This window comes from Manis javanica, chromosome 4, assembly GCF_040802235.1.
Source record: "Manis javanica isolate MJ-LG chromosome 4, MJ_LKY, whole genome shotgun sequence".
In the NCBI taxonomy this organism is placed as follows: Eukaryota; Metazoa; Chordata; class Mammalia; order Pholidota; family Manidae; genus Manis; species Manis javanica.
In genome coordinates, this window is record NC_133159.1 from 173791268 (window position 1) to 173818134 (window position 26867).

At 39.3% G+C, this 26867-nt stretch overlaps 1 protein-coding gene across 3 annotated transcripts in view; it reads left to right on the top strand.

Moving 5' to 3' along the window:
• Positions 1 to 17815, top strand: part of KCNJ16 (potassium inwardly rectifying channel subfamily J member 16) — a 60519-nt gene extending 42704 nt beyond the window's left edge. For 2 of the 3 annotated variants that reach the window (XM_017641604.3, XM_017641610.3), the window contains exons 2-3: positions 4148 to 5432; positions 9259 to 17815. In XM_017641604.3, the coding sequence (XP_017497093.1) occupies positions 4241 to 5432; positions 9259 to 9347 (1281 nt within the window). In that variant the 5' untranslated portion in view covers positions 4148 to 4240 and the 3' untranslated portion in view covers positions 9348 to 17815. Of the gene's footprint in view, positions 1 to 4147; positions 7011 to 9258 lie in introns of those variants that run through there. The other variant, XM_017641628.3, reaches the window with a different exon arrangement.
• The last annotated feature ends 9052 nt before the right edge of the window (positions 17816 to 26867 follow it).

Sequence of the window (26867 nt, forward strand, 5' to 3'; positions counted from 1 at the left end):
TTCTACAAAGGCAATTAGTATTACTATTAAAATATTTATTTATATTAAGTAGATGCTAGGTGCAAGACTGAATTTTATTATCACACCAGGATTGTAAAGTCTTAACCACTATGTCGTACGCTCACTATGCTGATGAAAAGATTAAGTTTGAAGAATTACCTACAAGAATAGTCTGCTTAGTAAATAGCTGAATTTGAAATACTGCAGAATGGCAGAGGAATTGCTTAAAAATTGGTGAGTCTGACTGAGGCACTTTTTTGTATCAAGAAGTGGGGACAGACATGCATGATGCTTAGTTGTTCTGTTGAAAATGCTCTCTAGCAGGTGGATAGCCCATTTGAAATACACTCAGTCAGGAAGGTTTCTCCTTGGACTCATACAAAGATCTAGAAAACCAAGGATGAGAATCAGATTCCCCTCATCAAAGTAGATTAGAAAACTTTTTTTTATTGAAGTATCATTGATATGCAATCTTATGTTGGTTTCAAATTACAACATAGTGGATCAACAATAATAGTTATCCATATTATTAAATCCTCACCCGCTCTAGTGTGGTCACTATCAATGTAATAAGATGCTTCGGAATCATTGGTTATATTCTCCATGTTGTATTACATCCCCGTTACCAGCTTCTACTGTGACTGCTAATTATTGTGCCCCTTTATCCCCCTCACATTTCCCCCCCAACATATCCCAATCCCTCCCTCTTGGTAACCACAAGTCACGTCTCAGGACCTATGAGTCCACTGCTATTTTTTTCCTTCTGTTTTGCTTTATTTTTATACTACACAAATAAGTGAAATCATATGGTATGTGTCTTTCTCTGCCTGGCTTATTTCATTGGGCATAATATCCTTTAGATCCATCTATGTTGCTGTAAATGGCAGGATTTCTTTTCTTTTTATAGCTGAATACTATTCCATTGAAAACATTTAAAAAAATCTGAATTTAATACAATGCTCGAAGTTGGAGGAAAGTCACAGTGAGGTCTGGGTCTTCTGACTCTGACCCCTCTGAGTTCCCTCCCAGGTATCTCTGTGGGATGGAGTGACTGTGGGAGCCTTGCAATGCCTTCTAAGTGTGTTTGCCAATTGTTATAAGCTTGGATGGCGTTCTCAGGAAACGAGCCACCATCCTCACTGGGTATTCTAGCCTCTTATTCTAGCCACATCTGCAAAACAATTCCAGGTCATGGCAAAGAAATTGCAGCCCTTTTCCTACCTTTGTCATTAAACACTTGACAAAACAGTTCGAAACTGGTTGTAGGGGGACCTTAGAGTCAGCATGTACTTTTGTACCCTATTCCAGTTTTGTAATCGCAGAGATCAAATTTCCATTGTCACTAAAAAAAAGGGAATTTTGCAACCTATGAAATTGTCACCATCAGTTTCTAGAGAGCAGGGAACACAACATCAAAAAGAAACACAGAAGTAGGAACATTTTTTTTTTGATGGCATTGATGGTAACAAGATGATTATGAAAGCATTAATGTACTTTTAAAGCTGTTTTTAATCCTAAGACGCAAGATACTAAATACAGAATGTCCAATCAACAAGTCTTATGCTATGTCATCAAATGTCCAGCAATTGGAAAAGTGATGAAATTATAATATATGAAATAAGGGATGAATAAATATTTATTTTGTCTATCCATTTTGACAAAAACAGCCTCCATAAATTTCTTGTTCGCTGAGTAGGGTAAGATGAGGTTAAGACTAAATAAAATTAGTTTGTTCTTAATCTATCATTTAACTGAAAGACAATTGCCTTTTACAAAATGTATCCACATGGTTGGAGAATCAAAGAATAAATGAATAAAGTGTATGTACTCAGAATCTGAAAGCCCTTTTCTGAATAAGTTGAATGATCATAATAATGAACCACAACAGAAATTTGGTGCGTTTGGGACAGAATTCTCAGAGCTGTAACTTGTATCCCTGAAATTGTTACATTGTTCAGATATAAATTTTCCACATACTCAAATTTGCTCGCTTGTAGCTTGTATTAATTGAAACTTCATTCACCAATTAGCATACTTTTGAAGGTGTTTTTGAAATGGGTTGTTTAGAGCAGTTGTTGGCACCACTGGAATTCAAAATGATGCCAACTGAATGCCATTTCAAATAACCTTTCTTTTTCCTTTTGGCGAGAGAAAAGAGCAAAGTCACACAGTAGCTCTGATTTATGAACTCTGCTTTCTTATTCTCAGGCTCCCACAGTGCGTGCAGTTCCCTTTAAGGGTCTGGGTTGGAAGCATTAAACAAGAAAACAACCCTATCTCCAAATGTGCTTTTTAATTAGAAATCACATGGGTCTTTGATTATAACCAGCCCCATTCTCATGCCTGGAATGATCAGGTGAGACTGTGGAGACAGAATCCTTGAACAGCTGCTTCTGTTTGTGAAGTGTCCATGACAAATCAGATGGGAACCTACAATGAATGTTAAATAATAAAATGTGTGGAAACATTTTATATTCCATTTTCCAGTAAGCATTTTGTCTGCCCTGGGTCATATCCTGAAATTATACAACTATCTCCCCAAAACATGGCTGAAGAGCTGGCAAAGGAGGGCATGTAACCCCTCCATGCAGATCTGAGGGCGGGTGGGTGAAGTGGGCAGGGACGGGCAGATGGACAGAGGGAAACGTGGACATGCCTTGTGGGATTTTGGGTGTCAAGCAGAGTCTGGCTTCACAGTGGCCCATCAGACAAAGTGTTTATTGTAAAGTGGACCTGATCCCTGGAGAAGAAGAAAAGTGATTCCTATTGACCAGAGGGACATTAACTCTTTCCTTCCTTTTATAGCCTGGAAGGTGCTGAATAGGTACTTAGTGATTAATTTCCTTGGTTGGTGTCAAAGTGGGGTGAGTCTCGGTGTCAGGAATAGTAGTTACTCCACCTGGATTTTCTATGCAGTGGAGGGGCGAGGTCTTCTAGTCTGAAGCCTCCCCTCCCCCATGTGCTCCTGCGCCCGTCTAGCACAGGAAGACTATAAAGAAAACATTCTCATAATTACTAAACCATTAAGACTGGGCTGCAGTGACTCTTTCTTTTTGCATAGAAGTAACTAAAGACCATTTAACATTGACTATTTTTGAATATTTAAAATTTAATTCAGACTTGAGCTGGGAAACCCTTAGCCTATACCTATATACCTTATTGCTAAGAGCAATAAGAACTGTATGTTCTGCTTTGGTCTTTTTAAAGACTGAATTTGGAGGGAGAGAAGTGATTTTCGCCTGGGGTGGTTGTGACAACATCAGGGACACACTGAAGAGCCTGAGAGAAGGGTCGGGTTGCAAGTATGCTCCCTTTAAGAGGCAAACAAGATTAGTGACTTTGGCAGCTTTTTGACTTCTATTCAGACTGAAAGAGAAGAGTTTCCAGTGTCAAAAAAAGAATGGATGGTACTAGACAAATGCAGAAACAATTTTAGACCTTATTGAAAGCTTACCTGGGAGTGGTTTTAACTCCTCTGGGGTTAAGGTTTTTTTCCCTCTCAAGACTAAAGGTGGAGCTAGGGGGAAAGAGTTGAATCTGAAATTGTGTCCCTGTCAGTTCTGTTCTGTCCTGGGAAGTACACAAGGAAGAAATCCTCTGTGGAAGAGAGAGGAAGCGGCAGGTACTGAAGGCGGGGTCTACCTATCATAGCAACCGGTATGTAAGGTACATTCAACAGGAAGGTAGAAACTCTTAACTGCATCCTTCTTCTGTAGAAGGGAAAGCATCTAACTTAAGCAGAAAACTTATAAGACTGCTAGACAAATAACTGCGTTACATTTTGTCCATTTATTTTACAAATTATTTTGTTTTCTAAATGCCTTCATGCCCAGAGATTACAAAAATTAGAAGAATGTTTCATGTCAGGTCAGAAAAGGTAGTGAGACTTCTTTGAGGTTAATCAGAGTGTCTACTCTATAAAGATGCATATATAAAAATGTTATTTTGTCTAATTGCATATTTTGTTCCCATAGTGACTGAAATGACTGAGTTGAATTCTAAACTGAAATGACTAATCAATACTGAATGTCTCTGTCGGCCAAATGAAGTCTTAGCTATTTCAGATGGCATAAAATTGCTTCCAATTTGGTACATTGCTATGAAGATGGAAATTCAAAGCTAAAGTGTGTTTAATTTTTTTTTACAGGTTTTAAGTGAACACCCAAACCAATCAGTAGCAAGCATCTAAAACTATTGCTACTACGAAGCTCAACTGGATGCTCGAAGAGCATAGGGAAGAATGAGCTATTACGGCAGCAGCTATCCCATTGTAAACGTGGACCCCAAAAAGCCAGGCTATCCCCCAGAGCATATTATAGCTGAGAAGAGAAGAGCAGAAAGACGTCTGCTCCTCAAAGACGGCAGCTGTAACGTGTACTTCAAGCACATTTTTGGAGAATGGGGGAGCTACGTGGTCGACATTTTCACCACCCTTGTGGACACCAAGTGGCGCCATATGTTTGTGATCTTTTCTCTGTCTTATATTCTCTCCTGGTTGACATTTGGCACCATCTTTTGGCTAATAGCCTTTCATCATGGAGATCTGTTAAGTGATCCAGACATCACGCCTTGTGTTGACAACGTCCATTCTTTTACAGGAGCGTTTTTATTCTCTCTTGAGACCCAAACCACCATCGGTTATGGTTACCGCTGTGTCACCGAAGAATGCTCTGTGGCAGTGCTCACGGTGATCCTTCAGTCCATCTTAAGCTGCATCATAAATACCTTCATTATCGGAGCTGCCTTGGCCAAAATGGCAACCGCTCGAAAGAGAGCCCAAACCATTCGGTTTAGCTATTTTGCACTCATAGGCATGAGGGATGGGAAGCTTTGCCTCATGTGGCGCATTGGTGATTTCCGACCAAACCACGTGGTAGAAGGCACAGTGAGGGCCCAGCTTCTCCGCTACACAGAAGATAGCGAGGGGCGGATGACAATGGCATTTAAAGACCTAAAATTAGTCAATGACCAGATCATCCTTGTCACCCCAGTAACTATTGTTCATGAAATTGACCAGGAGAGTCCTCTGTATGCCCTTGACCGAAAAGCAGTAGCCAAAGATAACTTTGAGATTTTGGTGACATTTATCTATACTGGCGATTCCACGGGAACATCCCACCAATCCAGAAGTTCCTATGTTCCCCGAGAAATTCTCTGGGGCCATAGGTTTAATGATGTCTTGGAAGTTAAGAGAAAGTATTACAAAGTGAACTGCTTACAGTTTGAGGGAAGTGTTGAAGTATATGCTCCCTTTTGCAGTGCCAAACAATTAGACTGGAAAGACCAGCAGCTCCACAACATGGAAAAAGCCCCGCCAATCCGGGGATCTGGCACCACAGACCCCAAGGTCAGAAGAAGTTCATTTAGTGCAGTTGCCATTGTCAGCAGCTGCGAAAACCCGGAGGAGACCACCACCTCTGCCATGGATGAGTGTAAGGAAGTACCTTATCAGAAAGCTCTCCTGAATTTAAATAGAATTTCTGTAGAATCTCAAATGTAGTCCTAAATTGTAATTGCAAGGGCTACCACTCAATCATTTTACTCTTTAGCCAGTCACCTTGAGACAAGTAGTTATAAACAGGGCTTTTACAGAATGTTATAGCTGTTTGATGGTGATGGGGGATAAGAAGAGTAGGTTGAACTTGTTAATCAAAAAGATAATCTAGAAAGAATAGTATCCAATCATTGAAACATTTGTGTGTGTGTGTGTGCTAGCAAATTTTGTGTTAGGGTTGCTATTAAGAGCCTAATTGATTAACATAAATTTCATCTCCTTTTATTATCCCATATGCATGTGTCTTCAACTGGAGGTATACTATTCAGTAATGGGGAACAAAGGGAGGATACTGGAATCAATAAAAATAGGAAGACAGGCAGTTAGCATGAATAACAACATTTTAAATATATCAAAATCGATAGTATAATGAGTGGTTTCCTATAAGAATAACATGTCGTCTAACCAAGATATGCAGTCAGTAGATTGTAATGTTGAGATCACTAACATTGTGGAATCAACTGGCAGGTTTGCTGTTTGCCCCTCATAGTGTCTTGGTATCAGCAGGCGGAGGTCGTGGCTGTAAGAAATAGGCAATGCCACCCAGTCAGATAGTTATATTTCACTTGCCCTGGTAATGAACAATGAGTGCTGGGAGCTTTTTTTTCTCTAATCCGTAAGACAGAAGAAAAGTTGACATCATTAACCGGAGTAGTATTTCTCTCTTACCTGCCCTGGTTGACTCCAACAAACAGCTTTATGTAGAGGAGCAGAAATAAGGCAAACGTGACCTTTCTAGATTCTCTGACAAGGGGGCTTCCTATGCCCACCTCCCAAGGACAACACGAAGGAACAGGTCCATAGAGACGGGCTGAGGAGTAGATAGCAGTGATATCCATTTGATAGAAAAGTTCTATTTGTGTCCTGTAAGACTGCAGCTTTGTCTGGCTACAGAAAAGACGGACACTTTTTTTGAGGGGGGCCAGGAGGAGAGCAAGGTGTCCCAGAAGCAGTTATGTCTGCTTCTTGTCTTGGACACTTTATAAGACATAAATGACTTGAATAGTGGATTTTAAGAAACTTTTCCACTGAATGTGGAACAATCATTCAAAGTGAAGGTTTTGTGAAACATAATTAAGGTGATTTTAATGCATATTAACAAGATAGGCTGAGTGCTATAGAATGGCTTACATTTTAGGACAAGGGATTAATTCTATTTCCATATTTAAAAATGTTAATCATAATTATTTTAAGCACAAAGCCAATCATCTGTGAATGAAGAGAAGTTATTAGCTGCATTCAGACATATCTGTTTTTTCTTTTTTACATTATTGCTGAGTTGGCAATAAGTATATGTCATGGTTTTTTAATTTGTGTATTTTATTTAAATGTATATTATACATATAGTTTTCGCTTTTTCTGGAAAAATTCTCTCTCCATTTAAATTAAAGCACACAAATAAGTTGTACTGAATCACATAGTCCAAGATTACCAATAAAAGTAAAATATGTAGGTATGTAAGGTGTTTTTCTTATTTTTTCTTCTTTTTTCTTTCTCCTTCCCTTCTCTTTCTCCCCGTCCTCTTTCCCTCCCTTCTTGCTTTTTTTCCCCTCTTTGTTTCTTTTGCTTATGAGCAATAAAGTCACTTTTTAAATGCACATGTGCAAATCTTTTATTCCTACTTTTTATAGGTATAGTATTTGTTCAGGTCACAAGTTGTAAAACTGTCCTGAAGTTTATTACCGGAGATCTCAGTAATGCTTTTCTTTCTGTCTTGTTTCAGGAATGCAAAACCCATTTTAAAAATTGCATACACAATGTAAATTTGAATTTTGTAGCAGCAATTACTCAGCTACATTAGAGTGTTAGATCTACTACCTAGAAACAACCACCACCCCCATGAACAGAGAGAGATACCTTCCCCTGACCCTTTTTTTTTTTTTTAGCTTGTTTCTGTCTCACATCTAGTTTCATTTCCCTTTGCTTTACCTCCTGGACAATGCTGATCCATAATCTTGCTTTGTTGGTATTAGAATAGAAACATTAATGTCTAATAAATATATTCTGTTGTGTAATGTGCCTCCACTGTCAAATCCTCTTAACAGCGTAGAATATAAAAGTCATCATTCCCATGTATTATTTCCATCTAATTTTCTGTTTTGGTTTATAACATACTTTGGCACTCCAAGGAGTTACTTAATACTAAAGATCTTAATAGAAAAAGTGTGTGTGCATGTGCCAATATTCTAGTTAATGTAAACTGAACTTGGAGGTGGTCAGCACCAGGTACAGCACACCAGAATTCAAACAGAGGCAGAATTGTAAACCATGTTTACGGGCTTCTAACAGCTTGTAGAACAGCTATATCTGAATTAACAATTAAGTGCTTCTGTAAGCATTTCAAGAAGGCTGTGTGCAAAATGGCACCATTTCTAGTTTCGATGCTCTGTCGATGAGAAGTCAGTCAAGTATTTTTTCTTACGGCACTTATTTTCCCCCTAGAGATGAAATTATTCAGTGATTTAATTAGATGGAAAACAAGTTGTGGCATCAAGGTCTTGCTCCACTGTGTGGTGCGTACAGCCCTTGAAGTATCAATGAGCACAGGGAGAGATAAGGGAGTGCTATATTCATGTGCCATCTGTCCATCAAGCTCTCTTAGGGGTTTTGCACAGATATGCTTAGTCCCAGCAGCAGAACAATGGGGTGGATATTTTTAATTGCCATGTCATTGAGTATCTTATTCTTTAATTCTTCCTGACTAACATATTCCCATTTAGGACAACAGTGTATCCAAGTTAAAAAAAATTAACAGCTATGCTTTCCAGTCTTCCTTGCCACTGAGGGTGGGGTGTGGAGTGCCCTTGTGTGGCATGATCTGGTCCATGAGATATCAGCAGAACTCTTTGGATATGACCTTTAAGAAAGCTCTTTTACTGGGGTGGGCTTCGCTGGCATATACCCTTGTATTCTCTGCATTCACCTTCTCCTCCCCTGAACCTCAGATGAGGTGGCTGTAGCCCCTGCAGCCATTTCGTGAGCATGAGTTATCAAGAACACCACTTACAAGGGAAATTGGCTAAGTAGAAAAGAATGCAGCCTTTGATTACATATCTCCACACTTCTCCTGCATAAGTGGAAAGAAATGTGATTTCTACCTGACCCAATGAGCAATATTTCTGAAGGGAATTATCCAGGAAACGAAGGCTGGAAAGGAGAAAAGGATGTAGAGGTTAGGTCCCACTTGTGCAGGACATTTGATGGGGCTGCTCTCTGCGGAAAGCACATATCTTCTGGGGAGTTGAGGAAATGCCACTATTATTGTAAAACAAACACAGAGAATTACTATTGGCTTGGAAATCCCTCTGAGACATTGATGGCTGAGTGACCTTAATAAGAGGATTGACCAGGCCCTTTATCTTCTTCCTTTCCTTTCCTCCCAAAGAATTACATGCATGGGACTTTCACCAGGGCTCAGGCAAGCCACCAAGTACTGTACAGCTTGGCAAAAAAGTAAAACTGCTACTCATGTGTTTCAGACCCCCCAGGGTATTCCAAGGCACCTAGATCTTACTTTATTTGTATTTCATTACTTCTGAGCTGGCCAGGCTATGTGCAAAGTGGATTCTCTAGACCACTCCTATTGAAATAATTGGGCACCAAATTCTACTCGGTTTACAATGTTTTATTAGTTCCATCCATTACAAGCATTCATGGCATATAAAGGGCTTGCAGAAAGCCCCCGTGTTTTTTTTTTTTTTTAGGTACGCCTGGCCTGTGGACCTCAAGAAACCAGTCCTACTACTTATACCCTTGGGACTCCATCCATCCCAGAGCCCAGCCTCAGTTCTAAATCTGGTGTGGCCTCTCTCTCTCCCTTTCGCTTTTAAAGGACCCGTTCTCCAGAGACGGCAGCTCTGGGCTTCACGCACAGAATCCAAGTCCGATAGCAGAGACACAAGGGACAGCATACACAGCAGGAGAGGCGTTTGGCAAATTCTCTGCCGCAGTTCTCCTGGCTAGGAGGTCTTTGAAAATGAAAGCTAGTAGCTGGGACTCAGTTCAGATAAATGTGTGGGCAGAGAGAAGGAAGGGCTCCTGTGGGTCATTTTACCAAAGAGGCCAAATCTTAGTGTTGCTGGCGAACCAGCCCCGGATCTGCATTGTTTTGGAGCTTTTCCTCAGGGAGGAAAACCTGACATCCAAGTGAATCCCCTAGTTCCTCCTTCATGGCTCAGAGTTTATGAAAGCAACTTAACACAGCCTCTTAAGAGTGTGTGCCTGGGTCATGAGATGTGGCGGGGGTCAAGTGGCATCTTTCCTTCTCCTGTGCCCCAGAGCTCTCTTCTTTAGGGAATGTCCATGCCTGGGGTTGCCGATCTTTTGTGCAGTTTGGAGACTTAAATCGACATGGCTAAATGTTTTGAAGTTCAATAGACTCTTGGTTGCTGAATACCTAGTGGGGAAAATCTGTAAATGAATTGAATTAAATAAACCGTTGCCTTTTGCTGTTTGGGCTGATTGATGTCTGCTATTGTATAAATACTGCAGAGTAAAAGAATCCTGGGTCTTGAGTCAGTCTGTCATCTCAAGAAAAAGTAGCTGGCCTGAGATGGAGAGTCTTCTCAATAAACAAGGCAACCTGAGCTGGGCAATCACTGAACTCGGGCCTTCGATGCAAACTTTGGAGCCTCCACGGGCTGCAGAGAAACAGGTTCATCACAGAGAGTTTTCAGCAGGCCCAGCAGATGAAAACCCAAACAGATCAAGTCTTGCTAAATTACATAGGCAAAGAATGCTCTTTCTCTATGCTATCATTTACCACGGGGGCCTATAAAACATCCTTAATCACTGTCTAAGGAACTTGAACTTGAGACAGAAAGAGCCCCAAGAGGTTTAGACCCTGTGAAAACTTCTTTACAGAAACTTGTCAGAAACTTTCAGATTTCCACATAAAATACTTCAGTCACATGCGCTGCATAGTGTGGGTAAAGGCTCTGTATTTGAATTAGAAGCACATGCTGGAGATCAATTATTTATTAGGCTGCCTGTTGTTTCTGATACTGGCTTGCCTGGGGAAGGGCGGCGAGCCACAGGGGCTGAGCTATGGACAGAGCTAACCTCTGCCAGCTGCCAATTCCAGAACCAAAGATTTTGAGGACGTCAGAGGGATATCAGCTCATTGAATCAGATTCCATTTTACCTATGAGGAAACCCCCAACTTAGAGAAGTGATCTGCCCCGGAGGGATGGCAGAGGAAGAAAACACAGCTACCAGTGACCAGGCTTCTTAGGAATCCCCACAGGCAATACATTAGCAGTCCCGACGCTGCTGCAGGTGGAGATATTTTTCTTCTGTAACCATTAAATGGGAGAAGTGACCACTTCAAGGCTTAAATAGAAGCACGTTTTTTTTCTAGAAGTGCTTCTGAACTGAACTGTTTGTTCATCAGTGATTATTTAGAGAAGCTGGAGTGTGGGCAAGGAAAGAAATGCAAGAGATGGCTGGTGAGTGCAATGATGAATGTTGGTAAATTTTTTCCAAGTGTAACAAAAATGATGCCATTTTTAAAAAATGGCTCACTGGGGCAATGCTAACGCATTGTGGGGTTCGCCTCTGTGTACTGGTTACCATCACCAAACCTTTCCCCTTGGAAGCAGGAACATTTAGCCCTCTGGCAGGGCCGGCCGTAGGGAATAAACAAACACAATGAGTAGTGGGGTTTTTCTTCCAGGAAACTGATGGGGTCATTTTTGAGGCAGGACCCCTACAAGGAAAGGAGCCCACCAGGGACAGGTGCGTAGATCTGGGCTGACAACAGCTGCTCATCTGATTAATCATGCAACTTGGAGCAACTTAATTGACATTTGTGATTCTTAATTCCCCTCCCTATAGTTCTTTTTGATGTACTGAGAAGGCAGACTTAGAGCTGGACTGCCTACTTCTGGATCTTAGTTTTTGCTGTGTGACTTGGGGCAATTTAGTTACTTTTTTTGTGCCCCAGTTTTCTCAACTGCGAAGTGAGGAAAATAACAGTACCCACCTCACAATTGTAAGGATGAAGCAAGATAATATTTGTAAGGTGTTAGAGCAGGCTGGGTACATAATAGGTGCTAATAAAGTGGGAGCTATTATTTATCAGCAGCAGCAAACTCTGTCCATGTCAGTATTATCAGTTAGCTTACATTCCTTAACTTTTAACATTGGCTTAAGCCAAAACAAAAAAAAAAAATTAAAACGAGTGATTATCTGGTGGATGGAATATAAATTATTTCCACCCGAATGTAAAGGATTTGTGTTCTGTCTTACCAAAACCACTTTGGATTAGGTAAACCACACTTCCTCTCTGTTGCATGAGGCATCGGGATTCACTAAAACGGTGCTTTGAGAATGAAAATACTCTTCTCAGATACATGGCTTAGTGAATGGTACCCAACCAGGAAGAAATTAGACTGCAGGATATCCCCCTATGTAAACTATCTCATGGGCATTACATTTAAACTGTTTGAATAAGCATTAAACTACTTTATGTCGTAATACTATGTATTATATTCATACTTCTCAACATGTTCTAGCAAATTAACAGGGTCCTGGGAAGAGCAGGCTTATTATCCAAAAAATGAGCACTCACAGCCCAAATAAGCTGCTGCTGATTGAACATGGGAAGACTTGCTGCCCCACTACGTGCTGGCCGGCCCCATGAATGCGCAAAGCACCCAGATGGCTGAGAGCCACATTCACGTGCCAGAATAGAAAGCGTAGAACCCATCTGGGATGGGGAGAGCCGCCCTCTTTTTCTCTAATGTACGCTATACGTTGTGTTAAGGTCAAGAGGCGCTTCTTCAGATTGCTGACTGAGGCAACGAACGACTGGCTGAACAACTGTACCTTGCCAGCCTGTGTTTGATCTCCATTTAAGAGGAAGTGGCTGCTTTTTTTATCCCCTTCCAATAAGTGTAAGTCTGTGATGGCAGCACCTAGATTCCCAGACACCATTGGTCTCCTAGTCCCTTGAGCATGGGGACAGATGGTCTAATCCCAATACCAAACATCCATAAAATAAATGGACAGCACATTGGAATATCCTGGCTGCCCTTCCCAATCTCATGTCTGGTGTGGGACCCACAGAAATAGCAATTTGAAAATATCAAATCTGATCTTTTACTGCAAACCAAAGCTTCCAGAATGGCTTTTGTATTCTTGTATACTATGAATGAATATTTAGGTAGTCATGGAGTAACGAAAACTGAATTGAGAACATCCTATTTGCAGAGCAATGTAAAGTTTCATTTATCCTTCTCCAGTTAGGCAACTTAATTGCTCTTTGTTTTAAAGAGCTTTGGACAATAAATAAGATGAAAGAGCTGCACACCTGATTGTCCTTTCTGGGACTAGGGGTTGGGGGAGAGCAAAATATGAATGATTTTGAGGGCAGAAGGAAAAACATAAAAAAAATAAAACATGTATTCAGCAAAGGCTAGGGTGATATGTTGGTCTTCTGAAATATCCTAATGATAATAATAGCGACAGGTTATTAATAATAGCAATTATGTAAAAGCCTCTGGTAAGTGCGATTCTATTAGGAGGCTGCTGAATATTCTTGGTCACCATTGTGCCACCTTGTGGTTACAAGAGAACACATTTTTTTTTTCCATGAAATAAATCATTCAGTTTTATTTTCCACCCCGCTGATTCCACGGGATCATATTTGGAAGAATAAGTTAGGAAGCGCGTTGCCAATAAGGCCTCTAAACAAAATACATCAAGCACCACTCAAGTCAGAGAACAGCCCACTCTGAAAAGCAATACAGGGCACTGGTCTGCCTATGGATCCCATGGACTAGATTTTTCCTCGGCTCCCTCAACATGGATCATATATAAATCGGAAGATGAAATTGGAGCTCATTTAGGTTGCCAATACAGATATCAAAGTCTGGGCCATGTCCATTGAGAATCTAATGCATAATTCAACAATCTATTTTTAGTAAGAGCAAGCAGCCAGAATTTAGGTATAAATTATAATACTGTACAAGAATAATCACATTAATGCATATATAGAAACAGCTTCATAAACAGGTTTAATAATGAGTAAAGAGTTGCTTTGTAAATATATGTGTTACAATCTCATACTTTTTATGCCTTTCAAACAGTTATGGTATTTGTTGGAAGGATTTTTTTTTTCTAAATTCTACTTATGTCAGCATCCAGATGTGAAGCACAGAGAAAGTTAAGATTGGCCACCTTCCCACTGAGTACAGTCTGCTAGGGACTAAATAGTATATTTTGTAACAAATTCAGAAATTGAATGGCCACTGTTTTATATTATTGGTGCTTGTTTGATCAAGGCTATAGTTTTATCAAGGATGAAAGTATTAGAAATACATGAGGCTTCAACAATTCTTGCATTATTAGTAGTGTGTGTGTGTGTGTGTGTGTGTGCGTGTGTGTGTGTGTAGAGAGTGAGAGAGAGAAAGAGTTCAATCAAGTCTCACATGTTTTGCCGTGCTGCCTTTGGCTTAGGTCTCTGTTTCTGCCTCTTGTCTCTTTTTGTCTTTAAGTCTATCCATTTCTCTGCCTGTTTTTATCTCTTATTTCATTCTCCGTATCTTAGACTCTCTGTCTCACTCTTCCTCTGTGTTTCTGTTAACACTCTCATTTAATTAAGACTGAAATCTAGTTGGTCAACTGCTGTAGGTGTGAATCCTAGCTAGCTCTGTGGATTACAAGCAGGGTGCCCCTTGGGCAAACGACTCATACTCAAACTTGGTTTGAGTATTAAATGCCACATTGCATGTAAAAGCACTTAAGACAATACTTAGCACAGAGTTAATGGCCAATAGGTGGTGCGCATCTCTATTCTTATTGTCTGAAGAATGTACCCATTCGTAATACTCAAACCCCTGTCATGAAAAGATGTCCCAACACTAACTCATTTTGAAGTATAAATTAGAGATGTTTCTCATAGAATTTTTAAAACAGAAAAGTCTCTCATGTACCTCTTCTAATAACTTTATTAATGAAACATTAAGAATCATAAAACATCTTGCCTACCATCAAGTAGCAGAACCCATACATGAATTCGTATCTTCTGCTTGTACATCCTTACCCAGAGTTCTTGTAATGAAGAATAATTCTCATTCTAAACCACGACTTTATTTATTTTTTTATTAAAGCGTTATTGATATACAATCTTATGAACAACATTGTGGTCTCAACATTCACCCATATTATCAAGTCCTCACCTCCCCCCGCATTGCAGTCGGTATCAGCGTAGTAAGATGATATAGAGTCATTACTTGAACCATGACTTTATTTTTTAACTAGTTTTCCTTCCTTCTTCCTCCCTCTCTTATCTATCATCACTCTATCTGTCTATTTGCCAGGACTAGAATGAATGCTGTCAGCGAGATAAGAATTTTCTGTTGCAGTACCTGATTTTTCTAAAGTGCATTAAGTCATGCATTTATATATTGAGCACCTACCTTGTGTCTGGTCATTCACAGGCGTTGTGAAGGCAATAATGTACTAAACAGAAAAGTGATATTGCCATCTTGGAACTTACAATCTAGTAGGAGAGTCAGAAATTAAAGGAACAAATACGTAACTTAATACCAGGCACAGTTAAATGCCATGGAAAGAAAGAAACAAGTGTACCCATGCACAGCATGATGGGTGCCATTTTGGGTGTTTTAGGTAGTCAGGGAAGGCCTCTTAGTGGAGGCAACATTTGCTCAGAAACCTAGAATAGTGAGAGTAAACTATGTGGATACTCGGGGAAGTAGAGTTCTAAACCAGCACAAAGACCTTGAAATAGAAACAAGTTTGTGAGTCTTGGGGAGCAGCAAACCCTGAGTTCAGTTTTGTCCATGATAAGTTTCAGGTGCCTATTTGACACCCAAGGAGGGGGCTGAATTTATGAGTCTGGAGTGCTGGGAGCAGGCTTGACCTGAGGATGTAAATTTGGAAGCCCTCTCCATAGATGTGGGCTGAAAGGGGTAGGCTCGCACTAGATCTTCCAGGAATTGAATGGACACGGGACGACATGATACTAGAGCCAGAGACATGGAACATGGTGCAGGTAAGACAAATGAGAAACTCATTTAAAGGAAGGTGAGAAGGAACGCTCTGGAAGGTGTGGTCATTTAACAGCCAAGTAAAAAACGTGATCAAGTGCTTGAATCAAAAACGTGATCAAGTGATTGACTATCAAAGGCTGCTGAGCGACCATGTGTGAGACCACCAAAGACTTTGGAAAGAATGCCTGGGGTCATGGCCAGACTCAAGGAGATTCAAGGGACAATGAGCAGGGAGAAAGTAGGGGTGATCTGGGGAACATTTTGTTATGAAGGCAAGAAGATAAATGAAGTAATAGCTGGAGGGAGATATCGGGTCAAGGGAAGCTCTCATGTTTTTCTTTCTTTTGTTAGTGGGAGGGAATTCAGCATGCTTATGAACAGATGGGAATGATCCCATAGAAAGGAAATAATAGACAATGTAGGAGAGAGGGGGTAAAAGAAGAAGTGGAGTCCTTGAATAGATGAGAAGGGAAGGCATCTAGTCTACCAGGGGAGGGGGTGACATCTTAGCCTCAGATACAGAAGGACAAAGAGCACACGCAGGTGGAGTTCATGTAAGGACCAGAGTTTGAAGACACTCTTTCCTCCCAGCTTCTCCTCTTTCAGTGTAAATGAGAAGCAAGGCAATCAGCTGAGCGTGAAGGTATCAGAGATCTGAGAAGAGATAGAAAAGGTTAAAATACTCACCTCAGAGGCTAGGGGAGTGAATGGACTAGGAAAACAAATAGGATTACCAGGCGGTCCCATGTCCCCTTTAAGCTTTGTGATCAGACATTAAAAGTAACAGCCACCACCACAGCCACGTCTTTTTCTTTATCTTTGACATTTATCATAAACTTAGTTCTCTAGAATTGGCCAGTTAAAAGAAAATCCAGCTTTCCAAATTACCATGTTTCATTTGTGTGAGTGGTGCACACACTCACACAATCAAAGAGGTAACTGATTTTATCTGCCACTGACACATTGTGAAGATCCAGAAATAAGTGGCTAGGTCACCATTGCTCAGGAGGAACATCTTAATCACTTAAGTATACCAGAGAGGAAAAACTTCTGAGTCTGCAGTGGGCTGGCTCTCTGTTTCTCCCCCCCATTTGTTCACATATTACAACCAACTGTTGAAAGGAAATGTGTAAAGTGTGTTGGGACTCTATCCTAGCCCATGGGTCTGTATTCTATTTCACAAGCTTTTCAGTATATCATATTAAAGCATAGTAAACAGGGCCAAGTGCTGACTACAGGAGCTAAAGAACCAGGAGTCTGTTTTACACGGAAATGGTTGTAGAACAGTGGCCACCTGGCCACTGTGAGTTGATGCTGAACCTCAGTGGCAATCAATTTTCAGCCAAACGTTTGTTCTTGTGAGAGTTTAAGTAATAATTTTTTTCCATCATGGGATTTGATTTTTTTCTTGCACATTTGTCTGAATCAAAACTGGTCCTTTCATTAAAGCCAACCCCATGCTCATGCATGTACCCTCTATTGCTCTTGACTTCCTCTCCAGTGTTGCACAGCCCTCCCCATGCTCCCCCCTCAACATTAGACATGCTAATCCTAATGCCCCCTTTCTTCCCGCCCCCCGCTTATCCCTCCCTTTCCACCCATCCTCCCCAGTCCCTTTCCCTTTGGTAACTGTTAGTCCCTTCTTGGGTTCTGTGATTCTGCTGCTGTTTTGTTCCTTCAGTTTTTCTTTGTTCTTAAACTCCACATATAAGTGAAATCATTTGGTATTTGTCTTTCTCCACCTGGCTTATTTCACTGAGCATAATACCCTCTAGCCCCACCCATGTTGTTGCAAATGGTAGGATTTGTTTTCTTCTTATGGCTGAATAGTATTCCATTGTGCGTGTATATGTACCACATCTTCTTTATACATTCATCTACTGATGGACATTTAGGTTGTTTCCAATTCTTGGCTATTGTAAATAGAAGCACAAAGTTTTTTAAAACTACTTCTTCATGCTTTTAAAACCACTATTATGGAGCAGATAGCTAAGTAATGCTAAAATTTAACAGGGCTATTTTCAATCAGTCAAGAGAACATCGAAACTTGAGAAGTTTGCTTGTCATTGAAAATGTTGTAAAGAGAGTGGTGGATTCAAGTCTGATAATGGGTTTTTAAGTGAATAAAGTAAGTATTTGTCAAGCTGTGTTTGGCTGTGGATTAGGCATGCATTACTGTATTGACTCATGAGACATGGTCAAATATATGTATACTTAGAAATATTAAAAAATAGGCATTTATGATGTAAACAAAACTGTAATGTATATTTTGTGGTTGTCATTAAAAGTTCAGTTGTGAATTTGAATGAGGCTGTGTTCATAATTAGTTTATAGCAAAGTTGCTGTTTATCAGGTTGCTGCAGTAAATCTTTGATTTTTTTGACTAACAAATGGGAAGCTCACAAAAACTTGTTGGTATGCTTGTTTACAAATATTTACAAAGGAAACATTCTTGAAAATATCAAATGCACCATCTTATTTTTTGATTATTTGCCAGGATAGCTCCCCTCTATTTAGTTTTCCCAGGAGCCTGGGAAAGAAATCCATATTCCTGTAAGACATTCCCTTTCATCAGATTCTGGAACTCAAAATTCCATTGAAATGAGTTGACTAGCTTTATTTCTTTTAAATGTTTGATGAATTTTTTCTTACAATTTCTGGTAAAATGCAATAATTTATTGTTTTTAAAATCCCATCCATCTTCATATTTGATCCCTACCCTCTCCCCTGGGTTGTGTTCCTCTTTAAAAGACTCCTAGAGGCAGTTCTGAAATGTTTACCTATATATGCCACACGATTTGAATGGCCAATTATTCTCTATGGAGGCACAGCCATTAGGCTACTAATTCTGTTTAGAAAAAAAATTAATGTTGGGTAACAAACCTATCAGAAACAAGCTTGCTGAAAATGAGTACTTGCAGGATAATTTTCATAAGTTACAATCTGGTTTTCAGGGTCTGCCTGTGTGTTCAGGATTTTATATTATTAATAAAGACCAACTAGAAGCAGAGGAGTTCATGTTGGGTGGCCTCTCAGTTCCCTTCCTTTTAAAGAAAGAATTCAAATAAGAAGAGGTCCAAAAGCCTTATTTAGTTAATACCAAGCTTTTGATATTAAAATAAACTGGGAACTTAACTCTTGCAGAGTAGGATTAAATTAGGTTTTTAGGTACATTTAATGGGCTCTGGGAGAAAAGACCACATTCTTATTAAATCTAAGAAATTCCTAGAAGGAACAAGTCATTAATGCACTTTAATTTTGCACATGAATACACATAATTTTGCACTACACTTTCTAGAGGAAATTTACCATGATTTGCGCTCTATGAGGCGTAGCGGTAAAAGCTGCTCAGTGAAAGATGGTGCAAATGTGCATTCTACTTTCTATTTCTTTGTTGTTGTTACACGCAGTGAGAGAATTTCCCTCAGCCTCTTCCACCAGTGAATGTATAATGGTTTAAAACTATTCTGTATTCACTCATTTAACCACTAAAATACAAAGTATTACCCGAATGATTTAGTTGGTGTTTCTAGACAAGTAAGTGATTGTTCCCCTAATGAGTAGAGAAATGGGATTGCAAAGTCTGCCTGCACTGGAAAGGCATTTACCCAGTCTCTGTAGCCCTCAGCAAATGAAAGATCAGAATTCCACCTCAGCCCTAATAAAGAAGACAAATTGTTCATCAAAACAGAATGGTATCTTCTTTGTAGTCTTAAAGTTATATAGTATATTAGGTTTTGTTCTTTACTATGAAATAAATATTTAGAGAAAAAGAAGAAAATGCCAATAAACAAATGTAAGAAAATAAAAATAAATCACATTAGGTCATTGTTAAATTATTCTATAGTATATATAAAAAATATAAATCATTATATCATGTCATATCATATCATATGATGTTATATAACATAGACATGATGTCAGAGTTGAGATATCGGAGCCCAACCCATCAAAAAATGCCATGGGGCCACCACTCTACTCTGTAACGTACCTATCTCCAGATGTTTTTCTAGGAGAGAGAAACAGGTGTATGTCAGTTGATATATTGACATTCTGAATTTTTCTATTATAGGAACCCCAATGAATCCTAGTTTATACATATATATGTATGTGTGTGTACAACCAGTTACAATTATCACAGATTGCTTTGCATTTTTCTTATTTTAAAAAATAGTGCATTAAACTACCACTTATCTTGATTACTGGGGTGTTTTCATTGCCTCTTAAAGTTCACACTTGAGGTGTGTGGCGCCTTACATCACAACCCTAGCCCTGAAGACAAATGTAGAAAGAAGTGCAGATCTAGAAATCGATATAAACAGATTAAGATTTTTTTTTCCTCAAAGAAATGGAATCATATGATATAATCTGCATTCAAAGTTTAAAGAAATTCTTAAACATTTTTGCAGGACATAATTCTTCTGCTGCAAAATAATCCTATTTGTTCAATTATTTGTTGTTTTTGATGTTCTTTTTCTGTCACTAAACACTCTTAAATGCGACACTTAATGATCGCTAATGAGATCTAATTCAAGATTTGTTGAGTGAAGATACCCAATGTAAACTACTTGGCTGACAGTTTCATAGACTCTCAGATTTCTCTATGGTTCATCAAACTGAACAGTCTAGCTATAGACTTTCAAAAATCAGTTTCTATGGAATCAGTTTTGACATTCAATGATTTTTTAAGGATTGATGTTCATAGTAACCTTAATTCTATCTTATGAACTCACTTGGAAGCCACTGAATTTTAACATGTAGGTGAATTTCATCAAAGTATGTCAACTACAGTTTGAATAGAAAAGAATTATGGTTTGCATACTTGTTTTACAGACATTATGTAGTTAATCCTAATACTAATCTATGAGCATATTATCTCCATGTTAACAAAGAGGCATCCACAGTTAAATCCTACAATTACAATTTTTCAGTCTACCAGAATCATAGATGAGGGCTAGCTTCGGCACTCTTCTTAATCGACATGGCCTTGTACTCGATAGGATGATTCTGGGCCAGGAGTCAGCCAGCTTTTTCTGTGAAGGGCCAGACAGTAGATATTTTAGGTTTTGTGGGCCACATAGGATCTCTGTCACCACCACTCAATTCTTCCCTTGTAGCACAAGAGCAATCAGAGACAATCTGTAAGCAAAGGAACAGGGCTGTGTTCCAATAAAACATTGTTCATGAACAGAGAAATTTGAATTTTATAAAATATTCAAGGGTCACACAATATTAATCTTCTTTGATTTTTTCCCTATAATTAAAAAATATGAAAACATTCTTAGCTCATAGACTATAGAAAGACCACTGTTCTAGAACCATGGAAAGTGTGGTGCCCTTGATCTAAAATATTAGAAAGGCCCAGGTTTGAGAAAAAGGCTTTATTTTCTATGGGTCTGATAATCTAAGGATATTGACCTAGAAAGCACAGGTCTCTGCTCTGGGTCATTTTCTTGATGCAGACACTTTCCTATAAAAATTGCTGAATTTTTTCATGAGTATTGTTTTTTCATGAACAGAAGAAAGAGGATGTGTTTGGGAGCACTCATTTCAGACTTGGTCCTCTCTGGTGCCTGGGAAGTTATTTCACGCAAAAGAACTGAGTTTTTAGGAAATTGATTTTTAAAGAAAAAAACAATCTCACAATGATGCTTGCTGTAAATGTTCATTTTTTTTCTTGGATTGCTACTTTTTTCATTTTAATGTCATTCTTGATCTGTACTGCTAATCATCAGCAGTATTTCAAAGTCCCCAAGACCAGCTCCTCTAGATATTTGCAGATCTAGATATTTGAACTCCATTGCCAGGAAGCATCTCAGAGGGATTTGTGTGTGGAGAGCCAGGAGGGGGGAGGAGAACAGAGCAACAGCAGCGGGCCATTGCCGGAGCAGCTGGGGCGGGCCCCTTGAGCATCATGGGCTCTACAGGCAGAGCCCAGCCACCTACATGCATCCATAGCCGCGGTCAAAAGAGAAGTTTCTCCCGTCAGTGTGACAGCTGATGTCCATGCTCTGCAAGTGATGGAAAATTCCTAGAGACAGAGAAAAGAGGAAGAGGAAAGGGGCCTCTAGGGCAGCTGAGGGGTCTGAGTGAGGATGGGAGCAGGGATGCAGTCTAGCTCTGCACACTTTCTACTGGCCCAAGTGGCCCGTACTGAGAGCTCAGTTTGCTGCTAGCTTGCCCATCTGGGGACTTCCATTGCTGGGTTAGGACAGAGAGGACTGAATATAGCCTCATTCATGCTTTGGAGCATTTGATTTCAAATATACAGGATAACAAATGCACATCCTCTGTTTTCCCCAACTCCTTTTCCCTTGCTTAGACAATCCTCTTCCTGTATTTTGTGGAAAGAAGTCAGAGCCCAAAGCTTGATGAAAGGCAATGGTGTGGGGACCAGTTCTTTTTTCTTTTTCTTTTTTAAGCCAGTGCCATGGCTTTTATCTGCTCGTGATTCTCGCAGAAGCCATGTCCTCTGGCTATTCAAGCCATCCCCTTTCCAAGCAAGATTGGGACACAGCAGTAATATTTCTAGAACTTGACAGCCAGAATCAAACCATCACAAACCAGTCAAAGGCTGCTCCCATCAGCCCGGTAGTTGAGATTATTTTTCCGTGATGTCATGAACCTTTTCGATCCTTTTAAAAGAAAACTCACCAGCAAGAACATCTCTCTGTCTAGAGATCCTGTCCCAGCAGAAGGTTGTTGGTATCATTTGCAGTGGGTGAAAACATCTCCTTTAGGGAGGAGGTTTTTTTTGACCAGAAGCATTAGTTGTGGGGGTTGTGACTGTTGTTCCTTGCAAGGAAGAGAATAGAAGTGTAATCTTACTAGGTCATGTGTAAATTTATGCTGTTTTTACTGGCTCTTAACCCTTTTCCTTCCAGGAATTGTTAAGTTCCTTTGCAGTCATGTATCAGTCCTCGGGTACATTCTCACCAGGGGTGACCAATGGGTAAGGCTCTGCAGTAGACCGACAGAATAGAAGTTGGGTCAAGTAACGGACTCGCTGGAAATTACGTAAGAGAAATAAATACCCTGGTATTTGCACAGAAAGGAAATTATGAAATTCACTTTTAGAATGAACTCATAGACTCTCTCAAACTCTCCTGTGAGAAAAATTCTTCTCGGTCTGAGGGGGTCTTGCGTGGAGTCAGGGCTGGAACCTTTTGCAGGAGAGAGCTCCAGGTCCTATGGCGCTTGAAAGGGGCTGCAGGTCAGGCTGCCTGCTGAAGGAGACTCCGAAGGGGGTGCAGGAGTCAGGAGAAAGAACAGAACATCCGTCAGTGCCTGGGGGGCGGGTCTTTCTTTTTTGGGTTTATGTCATGGCCTGTGAGTCGGTTCGCAGAGAATTTTGCTTTCCCTCATGGAGAAGTCATTTCAAAATTGACTTTTTGGTGTGTCCTTTTGCTTGATTGTTTGCTGACTGGGCCGTGGCACCTGCAGGGTACAGGCTGCTTTTATATTTCCAAGTGTGCTGGGTGCTTCTCCCGCGTGTTGCTTTGATACATGATGTTCTGGATGGAGAGCTGGAGCAAAAGTTAGATCGGCACTAATTAATTATGCCAGGAATAATTCTGAGTGTTCTGCCTGAATTGCAGGTTATGTCTGAGTCCCAATCCCCTTTCTGTAGGATTTGAAAAAACATGGACCCCGGGGAGGAAAAATGACCCAAGGCAAGGAATACAGGAGGCAAGAAGACAGAATGTAGAGAAGAGTAAACTGGTCTCTGTTTAATTCACTTAAGGAAGAGCATCGATTCATTCTGAGTCCAGCATTAAGGAGATTGGCACAAATTTCCATGACACTGCCTGGATTCTGAAGCCATGGATGTGGCATTAGTGACCACCTCTTCTGTGCTAAGTCATGCTTTGACCAGGTAGATGTCCAGATCAGCTCACCAAGGAAGTACAAGTAATATTTTCTTTGTCTTCTACTCTAAGGGAACTGCTTATGTTACGCGTGCTTGGCAAGTGTTCTACAGAAATACGCAGTTTAGCTTCAGAGCCTTATAGATAATTCTTTTAGAAATTATTTTTTGAGAGTTGCCACTGTCTACCTTGAATTTTTCATATTTTAATGCATAAGAAATATGTGTGTGATAGGTGAGGAGGTGATTTTTAAAAAAATGCAAGTTGTGAAATATAACTGAACTCTAAATAGCATAAAATCAGAATCACGAAAGCAAGTTACTGAGAAATGGAGTCTCAGTGCTGACGACAGCTCTGCTGTCAGAACTAAGTAACTGTAAATCAAAACTTAGCCGTCTTCAGCCTCTTTGAGGTTTTCAGATGTGTCATAATTAGGTCAATAGATAAAACTCTGTGTGTGTGTGCGTTGGTGTGTTTGTGCATGTTTATATACACTTTGAATTTGCTTTCTGCCAACTAATTTATTAAGTACATTCCTTCTTTCACTGAATCCTGTACTAAGGAGACACTCAATTTTTATATAAAAATAATAGACATTAAAAATAGCTCTGGTGTTTGATCTTCGCCCAAGTGGGAAATACATAGTTATTTTTCAAGATATTTTTGAAAGCCCTAGTGCATGTATTAACACATAGAAGAGAATTAATCTCAGTAGACGGGAAAGCTAACTTTACTAATTGATTTTTTCCCCCTCAAGTTGACTTAACAGGTACAGTATGAGTTTTCACGTATTTCAGGATACATGCAGGGAAATGACGATTAGATTACCAAAAAGCATTATTTATTGTGTCAAAACTTGGTGACTCAATTAGGAAAACCATACAAAAGAACAGATTTTGGTATAAGAACAAGTTTTGAAATGTTTCTTTGTTGATAAGAAAATCAGAAGCTGAAACACTGCTGACAGAATTAAAGTCTGTGTTATAAATTCAGAATTTCTCTAACCATAGAAACAATTTCCTGAAACACTTGTTTACAGTGAAAATTTATATGAATTTCTTTAACATTTGAAAAGGGCTACATACAGCTCAAATCCAGTCATAGGAGAAAAAATATTTGCATTTGATCCTAATTAGTACATGAAGACATTTATGTAAGCGTCTATCAAATGAGCAGTGATATAATTTGGGTTTGCTCTTAATAATCATGTAATGTTATTAATGTTATTTATTCTGTTATCATTAGTCACTAATATTATTTCTGACAGTAGGGTATAGCATTTTATTTTTGTGGAGTTATAATACAAATTATTTTACTTGTGACATTTATAAGGGGTTGGAATAGTAAAACAAATTTATCAAAAGTCTGGAATTAAATATCAGTTCAGGATATGTGCATGCAGAACCCAAACGGGTCAGTGAAAGAGGAAAAGATTCAATCAAATCTTCAGGGAACTGATTATATTTATTTTTAAAATGTAGAAACTCTCCCACAGAAAAGCATGAAAATTGAGCTAAAAGTTTAGAATTAGGTCCTGGGTAAGGAATAAGAGGCTAAACTTTATATATTATAGTCAGGGTAGAAGTCATTTTGAGGGAATTAGGAAGTGGCTTGGAGAAACATTAAGTCCTATTGTATGATGCTATAAAAAGTTATATTCTGCAGAAAGCAGAGGAAGAAACAGTGGATTTGAAAGCAGCAGGCTTAGCATCCATGTCTTCCACTCACATGGAGCTTCCCTGGAGCATAACTTCTTGATCTCTATTTCCTTACTAATTAAAACTGGGATGAGGGAAATCACAGGCAGCAGAAAATAAAAGATCACCCAGCAGGGCTGGAGCCAGAGACAACAGATTAAGAAAGGGCAGCCAGGTTCACATGCCAGCAGTCCTGCTCACGTCTCTTTTCTGCTCACTCAATCTGTAGGTGCCTCCCTGTGGAGAGCATACTGCGTCAACTCTCATGCGTGCCTTAAGGGGCTAAAATCCAGCCCCAATTTAATGCTCAATCCTAATATCCCTCTATTCATGAATTTTTATTCAAAGGCTGACCGTCAGTTAGCAAGTCCATTTTACTTCCCTTCTTTTGTCTAACTCCAACCTATACTTTCAGATAGAACTATGGTACTTCCCAAACATCCCAGATCCTCCCCTCTTCATTTATGATTTTACCACTTAATCAGGCACTATAATGGATTGTTATGTTATTAATGGCTTATCATATAAAAATGGCTCTTTAAAATATTCTATTCCCCCAGCTAAACTACTTTATTTATTAATCTTATAATTTACATCATCATTAGTATAGCAGTAGCTGTGGTGGTGATATAAATAATTACATTCCTAAGTGGTCACTGTGTGTCAGGCACTTTATACACATTATTTCTAATCCCTGGAACCATCCTTCACAGCTGCCCAGGTCAATGTTGCACACACGTTGACCCCACATCAGGCTGACCCCGAAGCCTAAGTGCTCTCCGTTATGCAAAGCTATCACCATTGTCAAGGTCCCATAATTTGGAACATCCTTGCAATGCAAAGCATCGGTATTTGATTTGAAAGAAATGCAATAAAAAAAAGAGTTTTAAGAGATCATACCCTTTTACCTGGTAATTCCACATTTGGAAACCAAGTCTAAGAAAACAGTAAGAGATGAAGATAAACATTAATCTACAAGGACATTCATGCATCTTTGTAAGAGTATAAAATGAAAATGAACATAAAGGTATAGAGGTAAGTAATGATTAATTATACTATGGTTCATACATATTATGGAGATAAAACATATGCAGCCATTAAAATATATACTTTCATATAACTATTGCATGGCAAATGCTTAACAGGCATAAGTATGATATTTGTATATCAAAAAATATGACATAATCGATCTTAAAATTATAAATACACATATAAAGATATAAAATAAGAAACCAAAATACAGGAAAATGAAGAAAAGATATACTAAAGTATTTATAATGGTGGGAATATAGATATATTTTATTTTCTACATTTCCCTACATTCTTCTATATTTTTAATGTTTATCTTGCACATTTTCCACAATGGACATTTTTTAAAAAAGACCTAAATACATTCATACACTTAAAAAACCACACACACAAACTGTTAAAGCCCATCACCTAAAACCTAGACATTCAGGTATGTACCTTTTCTTTCAAAAGTATCATTCCTGTATTGTTGCCATTACTCAAAATATGTTGTGCATTTTCTCTGTAGCTTGTGGTATATTCCTTAAATGTCTACAATAGTGACTAACTTTGTCTGAAGTTGGTGGGTTTTTTCATTCTTGTTAGTTCTGAAAAAAGCCAAGTTGCATGCATTTTATGGCAGGGTTACTTGGCCTAAGGAGCTGCCATCCTGTGTCAACAACAAAAATGAGTGTCTAGGCTCATTACCTTTACGGGAGTCCCA